The sequence below is a fragment of the Hyperolius riggenbachi genome, chromosome 1 (genome assembly GCF_040937935.1).
Source record: "Hyperolius riggenbachi isolate aHypRig1 chromosome 1, aHypRig1.pri, whole genome shotgun sequence".
NCBI classification, from domain to species: domain Eukaryota; kingdom Metazoa; phylum Chordata; class Amphibia; order Anura; family Hyperoliidae; genus Hyperolius; species Hyperolius riggenbachi.
In genome coordinates, this window is record NC_090646.1 from 513,415,813 (window position 1) to 513,428,732 (window position 12,920).

General features: G+C 43.3%; 1 protein-coding gene across 17 annotated transcripts in view; it reads left to right on the forward strand.

Annotated features, from left to right (window-relative positions):
- The window catches only part of NCOR2 (nuclear receptor corepressor 2), a 641,335-nt gene that overhangs the window by 583,859 nt on the left and 44,556 nt on the right, over nt 1-12,920 (forward strand). For 16 of the 17 annotated variants that reach the window (XM_068243885.1, XM_068243983.1, XM_068243973.1 and 13 more), the window contains 3 exons: nt 4,314-4,656; nt 9,560-9,787; nt 10,623-10,874. In XM_068243885.1, the coding sequence (XP_068099986.1) occupies nt 4,314-4,656; nt 9,560-9,787; nt 10,623-10,874 (823 nt within the window). The remainder of the gene's footprint in view (nt 1-4,313; nt 4,657-9,559; nt 9,788-10,622; nt 10,875-12,920) is intronic. The other variant, XM_068243948.1, reaches the window with a different exon arrangement.

Consider the following 12,920-nt stretch of genomic DNA (forward strand, 5'->3'; position numbering starts at 1 on the left):
CTGAGACAACACAACTTGGGGTTTGGCATATTTCTGCCAGGGATCGGCTTCTACCAATCTGGCTCTGAGATTGGGACATGACCTGTAGGAATGCAGAGGTTTCTTCTTAATCAAATTTGGGAGGGATTTATCCGCCGTCAATATCGGTAAGTGAGTCTCGACAATGCGCTGTATTCCCTTAGCTGCACCACTGTACGTCTGCACAAAGGGAATTCCCGTCTCACTGTTACGGTCCCGTTGATCCGATCCTCGCCATCTGTCCTCTGCCCTCCCCAAGGCCATCTTTAAAACATCCTCAGGGTAGCCCCTCTCCTTGAACCTACGTGTCATCAGGGAAATCTGGGCCGCTCGATCAATCGCATCATTGCAAATGCGCAGCACCCTGAGGTACTGAGACACCGGCAACGAGTTTTACAAATGTTCAGGATGAAAACTTTCATACCTCAACAAGCTATTACGATCGGTAGGCTTCTGATACAGGGTCGTACGAAAACCCCAGTCCTCAATGATGACACGCACGTCCAGAAACGTTACACTAGTAGGGGACCATTCAGGATTGAACACAATACCATTGGTTAAGCTATTCAAGAACTCAATGAATGCCTGCAGGGCACTCTCATCACCCCTCCAGACCAGGAAGATGTCGTCAATGAACCTAAGCCACTTGATGACACCCTCCCGGAACGGTACACTGGAAAAAATCATGGTCTCTTCAAGAAAGCCCACAAACAGATCTGCGAATGCGGGAGCTGCCGAGCTTCCCATGGCAGTCCCCCTGCATTGTCTGAACCACATGTTTTCAAACTTGAAGCAATTATTTTCCAAGATCAGCTCAAGACAGCTCAAGACAAACTCGGTGGGCAGACATTCCTGCTGGACATCAGGTTCCAAACCCTTAATTAAGAAATGTCTAATAGCTACAAGACCTTCCTGGTTAGGAATACATGTGTACAGGGAGGAAATGTCCATAATGCAGAAGTATACATTCTCGCCCACACTCCCCAAAGCCTCCAATTTCACCAAAAATTGCGGTCTTTTGATCCACTGGCTTATTCAGCAATAGTGCAGTGGTTGTTGTGAATGCTTACCTGAAATAAATGAATAGCTGTAGACTAATATGTCAGATCATTGAATATGTATTCCATTAACAATTTAACAGTAATGTTACTTCTCTGTGCACAGATGATCTTCCATAAATTGAATGTATGGATATTTCAGAGCAGATATGACTTTTCCTCAGTGTGACGATACTATGCCACAGGGTCTCATCCACTGGAGGCTTCTGAAGGCAATTTCACTGTGAGCAAAGTAAACATTTAAATGTGGATGATGTACGCATACATGATATGATACAATCTTAATGTATGTACAGTCGGTATAAATAAAATATTGATTTCATGTTGGAAATCAGGTATTTTGCTGCCACCTCTCTCCAGATAGAAACGAGGTGGAGAGACCTCAGAACTACTGTGTATACTCAAATACAAGTTGACCTTGTGTATAAGTCGATTCCAATATTTAACCCTTTTCAGCTGGAATTTTTCATTGACTCAAGTATAAGTCTACCCAGCAAAGTTAATGGCTGCACTTGGGGCACAGAAGGGGTTAATGACTGCACTGCATAAAGTATCGCAACCATTATGCCCTCCTGTGCCTTGAGTTGAGCCAATACATACTCTAGGGCCAAAAGTGCAGCCATTATTCACTCCCCTTCCTGCAGCCCAGTATTTCCCCCCTGTCCCTTTCTTTGTTAATTGTATCTGAATCCATGTGCGGTCCGGGAAAATGCAGAAAATCCGGACCGTCCGTTCAGGTTTTTAAAACAGATCCCCCTGAACGCAGACGGATCCGATTTTTTTGTTGGATGAAGACAGCTATTTTTAACATTGGTATCCGTGGCTCCGGTTTTGATCCGGTGCTGAAAAAGCGGAGCCACAGATATGTTTTCGGAGCAAGTGTGAACTGGCCCTTAGGGCCTATTTATGTGTAATGGTAGCAACTAAGAGACAATGCTTTGTGTATGGTGACAAGAAAAAAATAGTCTGAGAACTGAAAGTTATATTCTCTATTAGTCACTGCACTTTGACGGCTTGATGATTATGTAGTATGCAATCATTTTTGCCTACAGTGCGCTTCTGTGCAAGCTAGTAATGTGCACAGTTATTGTATGATCTTCCCAGATGATCGGCTAAAGGTAGCCATACATCTAGTGATGATGGGCAGATTTGACCGAGACAAATCTCTCTCTGATCGAATCTGATTAGAGAGAGATCTGTCAGCTGCCCATACACCACAGGTCAAATCCCGATCAATTTCAGCATGAGTTATCTCAGGAATAGGCCAAGCCCGCCGCATGTGCCTCCTCACTGCTGTTCCCCTAATGCATAAATGTTTATGTATGTGCATTGGTACATTACCTGGGTTGCAGTGCCCATCTGTCCTCCGAATCCCCCACTCTTCCCTATACATGCCTGCCTGTGTGATGTAACACGTGCGCAGGCGTGCTATGCGCCACCAGCGTGTATGGGAAGTGTAATGGAGAGAGGCGGGATTAGGCACCATGACACCAGACAGGTAATGTATAAATACACATACATACAGTGCATACATACATACATATTTATACATTAGGGAAACACCGATGGGAGTTACGTAGCTCATCTCGCTATCGCTCGTCTTTACCGCCACGCACCCGACTGACCACGATGGCCCGACATCTTGCAGCATGTCCGACCGATTTATGCGACCAATTTGAGCCGAAAAATTGGTCGCATCGTCAATCGCGCATGCATTTGGCAGCACTGATTTTTATCCAATTCAATTATACTCAGAATCGGATGGTTGATCGGCTGCCAAGTCGCCTGATGCATGGCCACCTTTGTTCTAATTCAATTCTTCTTGAAGTGAATCCATGGAGAATCATTTAAACTGATGGTTGATTTGTAAGCCTCATATTTGGCTGATCATAATCATCTCACTTCTACTTCCTTTTTTTGCCCACACTACAAGCTGGAACATGATATGGTCACGTGATCACAAACAAATAGAGGATTACAAATTGATCACCTGGTCAAACTTATCACTTGCTTTTCAGGATTCTTGGAGAATTTCTGTTGCATAAATGATCTGTTTGTGATGTTCTATACTATTTGTTGTCTATACCGATGTCTGGTTAACACACAGAGAACCTAACTGTTAGCCTGAGATAAAAAGATTTATAGACAAGTTTTCCTGTGGTTAGTTTGGTTTGGCAGGGGAGTGTTGCACCGTGTTAGCCATCAGTAAAAGCAAGACGATGTGAATCAGGATAATACCATTTATTGACTAACTTAGAAGAAAAGGAGTAAGCTTCCGGCTATGACGGCTTCATAACAGAAATCTTACTCCTTTACTTCTACGGTTGCCAGTAAATGGTATCATCTTGATTCAAAACTTCTTTCATTCTAATTTGGTTTACAAATCATGTCACAACAAAGCAAGTGGGAAGATGAAATGTTTAGAACACATAGATTTCCCCTTAGCAGTGTACTTGAGAAATGATGCTTTGTGAAACAGCAGTGCGACTAATGAGGTGAAAGATCACTGCGCACTTTAGTACACTTGGCTCTGAAAGTGGAAGTCCTCAGGCAGGCGTTGCTGTTGTTGTTAAGCAATGGGCAACGTTCCATAAGAATGTGCTTTCCAAACCAACCCAAGGAAACACAGAGCACAGCCAAATACCTAGATAACATGCAACAGCCTGCAGGATAACACTTGTGTATATCCCTGAATAGACTAGCAGCCATTCCAGCAATGCACCATTTTTATTTTACTTACAATCATTTGTGTTTCATTACAGTTCATCACAGGCCTTTTACACACTGCCTCAGCCATTGCATTGCTTTGGTTACATTTAAGATTTTCAAATTCTCAGTAGTATGAAGACAGTAATGTGGAGTGGCAAGGAAGGCTATGCACACTCAGTAAAGAAGTGATGAGGTTATTCATTCTTCTGATCTGTGATGCAAACTCACTTTATAATTTAGCAAGTGAACCCTTCATAGGCCAACTGGTATTCTCTTTAGTGATACTGTTAACAGCTTATTTGCACTGCAAAGTGCGCATTTTTATCTAACTTCATAAAAAAAAGCATTTCCAACAGAACTGTGGTCAATCTGTGCTCAGTTATTAAATATAAATACTGTCAATGATCGTTCTCCTTTGAGACATGGAATTGCATCTGATTTTGCACAGAAATACTTGATTATTAATCCTTTACTATAAGTGGTCTCTCATAATTGTAGCTAATCTTTAAATCACTATTCCCTTTACAGGGTACACCTTTGAAATATGACAGTAGTTCTTCAAAGAAGCATGATGTACGATCCATAATTGGTAGCACAGGGCGACCTTACCACCCTCTGCATCCAATGGACGTTTTGCAGGACCCCAGAGCCATGGAGCGGGTCTATGATGAGATGTTGCTGAAAAGTAGATCTGGATCGGGATCAATAACCAGAGGATCTCCAGTAATTGTTCCAGATCCTGGAAAACCCCGACACAGCCCACTGTCCTATGAAGAGCACCAGCTACAACACGGAGCATCATATAGCACACATCCAATGAATAGGGGATCTCCAGTCACCACAAGAGAGTCAACACAGCGACCACACGACGGTAGGATTCATAGAATTTCTCTAGCTTTTGTTGCTATTATCTGACTGACTGACTGACTGACTGTCTGTCTGTCCTTCCGTCTGTTATAGGGGTATCATTGCAGTTTGTTTTTTTCTTCCGCTTGTTTTCTTTAAAGTAAAGACGATGGCTTTCCTTCATGTCTTTTTCTTATAGAAAAGGGTTAAATCTTTGCATCAGGGATTGAATCGGTAACAAATAAAACACTTATTTCTAGAGCTGAAAAGGGTTTGTAACTCTCATCAAGTATTATTTATTTATCTTTTTTTTTTAAATTAACATAATTAGAGAGTAACTAAAACAGGAAACAAGTGATTTGAATGATTGTCCCAGAACACTGATCAAAGAAAAATAATTGTTGGGGACACTTTTTCTGAGGACACCTATCAAATATGGGATGATTGAAAGTTTGCTTTGTGGAAACAGTAGACCATTTGTTGCACTGACATTTATATTTCTAATTTTCTGCTTATGAATTTGGAAAAACTCTCCAAAATCCCTTTTTGTGATGAGTACGTAATGTATTTAGTCAGAGCCTAACTGATACTAGAATTGAATAAGGTGTATTCTAATTGCATATAGAAACATCATGTTTATGTCTCTTTTTTCACTTAAAATTGTGATCAGTATCATGAATGCTCTGTGATGTGATTTTCACTATTTACACCGAGCGCATTTTCTACGCGATTTGCAATGGGATTTAGATGGGTGGAAAAGAGGCACCACGATTGCCATGTTAATCTCAGTGCTGTTCCTGTCACAATATCGCATAGGATCACATGCTGTCTGAAAACAGGGTCAAAATGCACCCAATGGAAAAGTGCCTAGATTACCTGTTTCATGGGCCAAATGTGCTTTCCTCTGCAGGACAACTTGCTTTCTGTCCTGTTTGGATGTAGCTTCTGGTCTGGTAACAGTGATGTACAAAATACGGTATAGGTTGAACAGGGTATGAACCAGATTTTCTATACAATGCTACATCCTCAGCACAACCATACAAACCATGATAGATTCACAGTTTTCCTCTTGAAATATCTTTTCTTGCTTATTTATTACCTCAACTATAAGGAAAGCTAATTCTTGAGATAAACAAATCAGGACCCTTTATTTAACTACCTTTTCTCCTGCATTTTCACTCAGTAGAGGTCTTAAAGTGTATTCATGATAAAATGGGGAGTCATTACTAAAGGTTTCCTCATGTACTGTATATTAAATAGTCAATTTTCCCCCTGAAAAATGTTTTTTCCCTCCTTGCCTATAAACTTCTAAGGTAATGTAGCCTCTCCCCTCATCTCTCTTACCTCCTCGTCGCTCCTGGTTCCAAGATTACAATTGCGTCTGGGAGCACCTCTCCCAGAATTGCAAATGCAGAAAAAGTGCATGTGTTTTGCATTTTTGTGGTTACGCTTGTTTCTTTAAGATGGTGGTAGCCTAAATTTGATACAGGAAGCCACGCATCAAATATTTTCAGCAGTGGGCGAGGTGTAGATGGGTAGTACTGTTGTGCTTCCTATTTACATTGCTATGGGTGCAGTATATTCAAAGTGGATACAGAACATATCAAAAACACAGGGACACTGGGAGCTCAATCTGGTGTAGTACGTTCTGGGTCAGGTGAAAGATGTATATAGTAGAATTTTTTGGGAAACTGCTATTAAAGCACTTATCTTGACCTGAGGAAGCGTTTTTTTAGGCTGTGAGATGCGTTGTCTTACATGTGCAATATTTTTTGAATAAACATCTGAAATTGTTATCAGTGAATCATTGGGAAGGTAAGTTTGCACTTATCCTCCTATTTTCACTTTATAAAAATATACGGTCCTTTTTTTACCATTGATTAGGTGCCTCCAGTTGCTTTTGTATTATACTCAAAGGTTTATTTTTAACCTGATTCCTCTTTAAGGGCCCGTTTCCACTAGCGCGAATTCGCATGCAGACAACGCATGCGGATTCGCATAGGCAATACAAGTGGATGGGACTGTTTCCACTTGTCAGTTTTCAGTTGCGTTTTTATGTGCAGGATTTTTCTGCACGGTAGACCCTGCAGAATTCGCCTGCGTGTGGAATGCAGGCGATTCGCAGGTAATGTATTTAATAGGGAAATCGCATGCGTTTTTTGCATGCGTTTTTCCCCGTGATTTCGCGTGCGATTTCGCATTGAAAGTAATGTAAATTGACACAGGCAGTGACATGGTTAAAATCGCATATACCCTGCCTATGCGAAATCGCATGCGAAATCGCGGCAAAAAACGCATGCGGAATCGCACCCGCATGCGATTTTGTCAACGGTGATATGCGGCGATTCCGCACCGCACTAGTGGAAACGGGCCCTAAAAGATACCCGAAGTGAGTTGTAACATAATGAGATAGACATGTGTATGTACAGTGCCCAGCACACAAATAACTATGCTCACTGATAAGAAATTCCCCCTTTTATCTCTTTCTTGCTCTCAGAAGCCATTTTCTGCTCCGAAGGGTTTTAGAGTTGGAATTTCTTATCAGTGAGGGTCACACTGTAGTCACTTCCTGTCTGAGTCAGGACTGAGACAGCCACTTACATACCTGATATTTAACTCTTTCAGGCAGAGAAAGAAAAAAAGGAACACAGCATACTTATTTGTGTGCTAGGCACTGTACATACACATGTCTATCTCATCATGTCACTTTGGGTATCCTTTAAGCCTGTATGGATAACTGGGAGGGGCCAGCAAGCACATCTATACAGAGGTGAGGTTTTTTAAGTTCATTTCCAGGGAGAGGCAAGCTTTTTGTGCAGTCATGTTTGTTAAAATCCTTGCAATCTATGTAGGTGATGTTGCCATACTTGTTACGGAAGATTTTATTTATCCTCCACAAAAGTCTAGATGCCTTTTATGGGGAATATATATTTTAGCATATATATATATACTGTGTATATATATATCGTTCTGATGTACTTAAAGTGTACATTTGTTGCGCATGCCCTCCCGGGCACGCTCCCATGGGTGGGAGCTTTCTGCGCTTGTGCAGTATGCTCCCAGGGACGGAAGTGCAAAGGGGGAGCATGCCTGGCCGGTACACGCATGAGCGATGAAGCGCGACAAGTTTTCAGGCGGAATTTCTGGGGATTGGTGCCACCCGAGGGAGACGGCAAAGGATAAGGGGGCTTAAGGAAGCTCCAAGTAAGTATGGAACCTGAGATGCTACTCGTCTCAGGTTCCCGTTAAGTTTTGTGAGCAGAAAGCAAGCAAGTTTTCACCATTACGAAAGCTAAGACCTTGGAATTTGTGACCAATAATTAAAGAGCAACTGCAGTTAATGAGATTTCTTTTTCTGTTATGCTGAGTATCCTCAAATAGTTACCCCACCATATTTGTCACATTTAAATGTTGTCTTATGCCATCATTATTTGCTGCCTAGATTTGGTTGTGGTTTGCTGCTTTGAGAAGCTGTTTTTTGAAATGAAGAAACTTTACACACATCCTGCAATAAGGGAGCAGACCGATCTATGAAGCTGAAGGCCCGTACTCACGGGCTGCAAATGTTGCCTGTCGCCAGCACACGTGAGCGTGTGGGCGACAGGCCGGCGACAGCTTCTCGCCAGGTCCCTCCGCGTACACACGCGGAAGAGGGACCAGCGGCGAGGCGGAAGCTGTCGCCGACGTTCCTCCTCCCCCCGCCGGAAGCTCCATTTGATACAGTGGAGGTTGCTGTCGCTAGTCCGCGTACTCACGCGGACTAGCGACAGTTGCGGAGGAGGTGCGGCGGCGACTGTCGCCATGCGATTGAAACTTTCAATCGCATGGCGACATGAGCGGCGGGCGACAGTTCGGGGTGCGCGCGCGTGCGACGGCCCATACTCACGGGCGACCTGTCGCCGCAACACGCGCGCGCCGCGTGTTGAGGCGACAAAAGTCCCTCGTGAGTATGGGCCATAAGAGAATAACAGATCTTTGCAAAGAACTGTGAATTTTCATATTGTTGTTTGTTATATCCTGATTTAGGCTACGTCCACAGTGGGTTTTGCATGCATTTCCTGTAATAGCAGGAACGGGAATGTGCCGCCACACGTTATTCAGGCGTTGCATCACATACAGTGAAGCATACAGTCAGTGAAAAGTATTCTTCACTGTCAACTTTTGCATTTTGCGGTAATGCAGTGCATTGGGATGCTGCACACTGCAATGCACAGACAAAACTGTGAACGTCACATAGGTGGTGCATTGCAGTGCAGAAAGCCACGTTACTATGAGGCTGCAACATTGCACTGCAACACACCACTGTGGATAGTCTTTTTGATTTACTGAAGTATCAAGAGTGGGAAAATTGCAACTGAAATGAACTCCCCAACACATTACTGTTTGTGATGAAATTCAGCTCAAACGATCTCCCCACAGTGAGACACTGCTACAAACAGTTTTAGGACATGCCTAGCCACATCCAAATCCTGTCTATTGCCCCAGCATGAAGGCCAATTTTAACTGGAGATGTGTAATCAGAGCAAACCTAGGCAAAGGGTGAAGATTGAAGCTGATTAACGGGGAGGACAGACTGTGACCACTATTTTCAACTACAAAATTCAGGTTGTTAAATGCCTCTGTCTATAAATTGGACATGGACCTGTCTTTTCTTTACTACATTACAATAAAACAAGACCACATTGCACTTTCACATTAAGATAGTAAGACTAGCAAGTAGAACACCCCAAAAACAAACAATTTATTTACGGTAATATGTTACTAATTTAGAAGTTCGTACTTTTGCCTTAACCTGTGAATTTGGTACATGCATTGTATAGTAAATAATTAACATTACCATCTTCCTCTCTTTTTTAATGTAATTGTCTGCACAGGATACAGATAAGTAGGTTAATAATTATTAAAAATTACAATTTTATCACCTTTAGGTGGCATCAGTTCTGGAAAACCTGTGACCCAGGAAAGGAAGAGCACCCCAAATCCCAGAGACATCTCAAGCTCCAAATCCCCCCACACCACAGTTCCTGAACATCTTCACACCATGTCCCCCTATGAGCACTTACTGCGAGGAGTCAGCCCAGCTGACATTTATCGAGGTCACATTCCTTTAGCATTTGACCCAGCAGCCATTTCCAGAGGAATCCCATTGGAAGCAGGTATAGTTTTCTGGCAAAGCCATTAGCTATGAATGTTAACACTTTTACTACACTTTGTAATAATGTGACATTGATTGTACATATGCCCCTAATCTGTGCCTGAATACATGTGTATGTGTACCATTTCTTCTATACCTTTCAGGACAGAGTTCTGTATTTACATGGTGGGATTTATTGTTAGTTTCTACTACAAAGTGTAAGAGGGATCTACTATAGTGTTGCAGCTTGGTTCATAAATGTCCCCATTTACTGCTTAATGACCATGTATGGAACGAATACCTATGTTTTCCACAACAGCCACTGCAAACTATCTAGATCAAGCAAAGGGGTGACAAGATTATACAAAAAATGTGCTAATACTTTTATTATTTTTTAAATAAAACAGTAGCTTGATCTAGGGATGAGCAATCGAACTCTGTGGAATTCCGAATTTCTAGCTTTGCATTGGAATAACAGAATTACGGATTTAATTGCAAAGTCCCCATACTCGTTTGCTCTATTCTTCCTCATATACCTACCAAATGTGATTACGATAACATGTATGAGGCTTTTTTTTCCATGGAATTCTGTTCAGAAATTGGAATTCCATCGGATTCGAGATTTCGCAATTCCAACCATCCCTAGTGATCACCTGATTTTGTTTATTATATCCTCCCAAAAATTGTAGAGCGAGTATACATATCTCAGGTTGTCTTGGGGATGGTTGATTTGTGCACAGCTGCACATTCTGGTTTTTATTTACTGAACTGGTTGGGTGGGTCGTCTTACTGTTGATAGTAATAATGTTATACTGCAGTTGTGTGAATAATAACGTTTCTTGTAATCCTTTCTACAGCTGCCTATTACTTGCCCCGACACTTGGCTCCCAATCCAGCTTATCCCCACCTCTATCCACCGTATCTCATCCGAGGTTATCCAGATACTGCTGCCATGGAAAATCGCCAGACCATTATCAATGACTACATCACCTCCCAGCATATGCACCATAACCCCACTACTGCTATGGCACAGAGGGCTGAAATGCTTCGTGGCCTCCAACCAAGGGATCCAGCTCTGGCTGCTCTCAACTACACAGCAGGTCCTAGAAGTATGCACTGAATGGCCTTTAGCATTGTAGCTTGTTCAATTGCTCTTGAAGCCAAATTTACATATTTAGTTCTGGCTGAGCTGCTGTAGCATCATTGTGGAAGTCATGCAGTGTGCTAATGTTTACACAGAGCTGTCTTTGTCTATAACAAATGTGCTCATTACTAGGTGTCACATTCCACTTGTACACCTGTATGCAGATTAAAAGGAGCTAGTCAAATCATCAAGCTGGAGATGAACAGAGACTCTCTTTGTCTGTAGCAGCCATTCAGCCAGCTATCATTTTCTGGTGTAGCAAAGAAAAGAATGCAAACCGTGATCATCTGCATTTTCCTGTACTCTGTGACTAGATTTCATGCCTTTTTATCTTGAACTGTATGAATAGTATTATAATTCTAAGTAGCAGTAGTGATGTAGTCTATTTATAAATGGCCTTGTGTCATCATGCTGCAGTAAGTCAGTTACATTAATTGGGATATGTGATGAAGCACTTTTCTTGAGATTAGGCTGTAATGGAAGTAGCAGTTCCTTATCTGAGGATTTGCACGCTATCTCTGTAGGTTCTAGAGTAAAAAAGCTAAAACCTACCTACTGATTTACTTAGTTAAAGGATAGAAATTGCAGTTCTGTGTCTTAGTATGAGGTGGCCATTGCAATCACTGTATGGGATGCTGTCACATGCTGCTTGACCTGTAATGGTGCCACAGACTCCAGTTGCGGGCTCCCTGCAATGCAATTTATGCATACTTTACAATTTGCATTAAACTTTAATGCAAGTCAGACTTATTAGCTGGCTCAAATGTCCACTGGTCTCTCTTTCCTAAACACCTGCCTTCTTCCTCCTCAACACCTTCTTACATAGTTACATCGTTATTTGGGTTGAAAAAATACATACGCCCATCGAGTTCTGTCTCCCTCCTAGCTACCTGCCTTCTCCCTCCTAAACACCTGCCTTCTCCCGCCTAAACTCCTGCCTTCTCCCTCCTAAACACCTGCCTTCTCCCTCCTAAACACCTGCCTTCTCCCTCCTAAACACCTACTGTCTCCCTCCTAGCCACCTGCCATCTCCCTCCTAGCCACCTGCCATCTCCCTCCTAGCCACCTGCCTTCTCCCGCCTAAACTCCTGCCTTCTCCCTCCTAAACTCCTGCCTTCTCCCTCCTAAACACCTGCCTTCTCCCTCCTAAACACCTGCCTTCTCCCTCCTAAACACCTGCCTTCTCCCTCCTAAACACCTACTGTCTCCCTCCTAGCCACCTGCCATCTCCCTCCTAGCCACCTGCCATCTCCCTCCTAGCCACCTGCCTTCTCCCTCCTAAACTCCTGCCTTCTCCCTCCTAAACTCCTGCCTTCTCCCTCCTAAACACCTGCCTTCTCCCTCCTAAACACCTAGTGTCTCCCTCCTAGCCACCTGCCTTCTCCCTCCTAGCCACCTGCCATCTCCCTCCTAGCCACCTGCCATCTCCCTCTTAAACACCTGCCATCTCCCTCCTAGCCACCTGCCATCTCCCTCCTAGCCACCTGCCATCTCCCTCCTAAACACCTACTGTCTCCCTCCTAGCCACCTGCCATCTCCCTCCTAGCCACCTGCCATCTCCCTCCTAGCCACCTGCCATCTCCCTCCTAGCCACCTGCCATCTCCCTCCTAAACACCTGCCATCTCCCTCCTAAACACCTGCCATCTCCCTCCTAAACACCTTCTGTCTCCCTCCTAGCCACCTGCCATCTCCCTCCTAAACACCTGCCTTCTCCCTCCTTGCCACCTGCCATCTTTCTCCTAGCCGCCTGTTTTCTCCCTCCTAGCCATCTGCCTTTTACCTCCCAGCCACCTGCCTTCTCCCTTGTAGTAGGTCAGTTGCCTTCTCCATCCTAGCCACCTGCCTTCTTTCTCCTAGACACCTGCCTTCTCCCTCCTAAACGAGGTCCACAGAGCCGTCGGCCTAAAGCCTTGTACACACTATCAATTATGATTGACTAATCACCAACCAATTTTACCACCTCCATGTAGTATGAGGGTCAAAAGATATTGAATACTATGAGAAGATTGT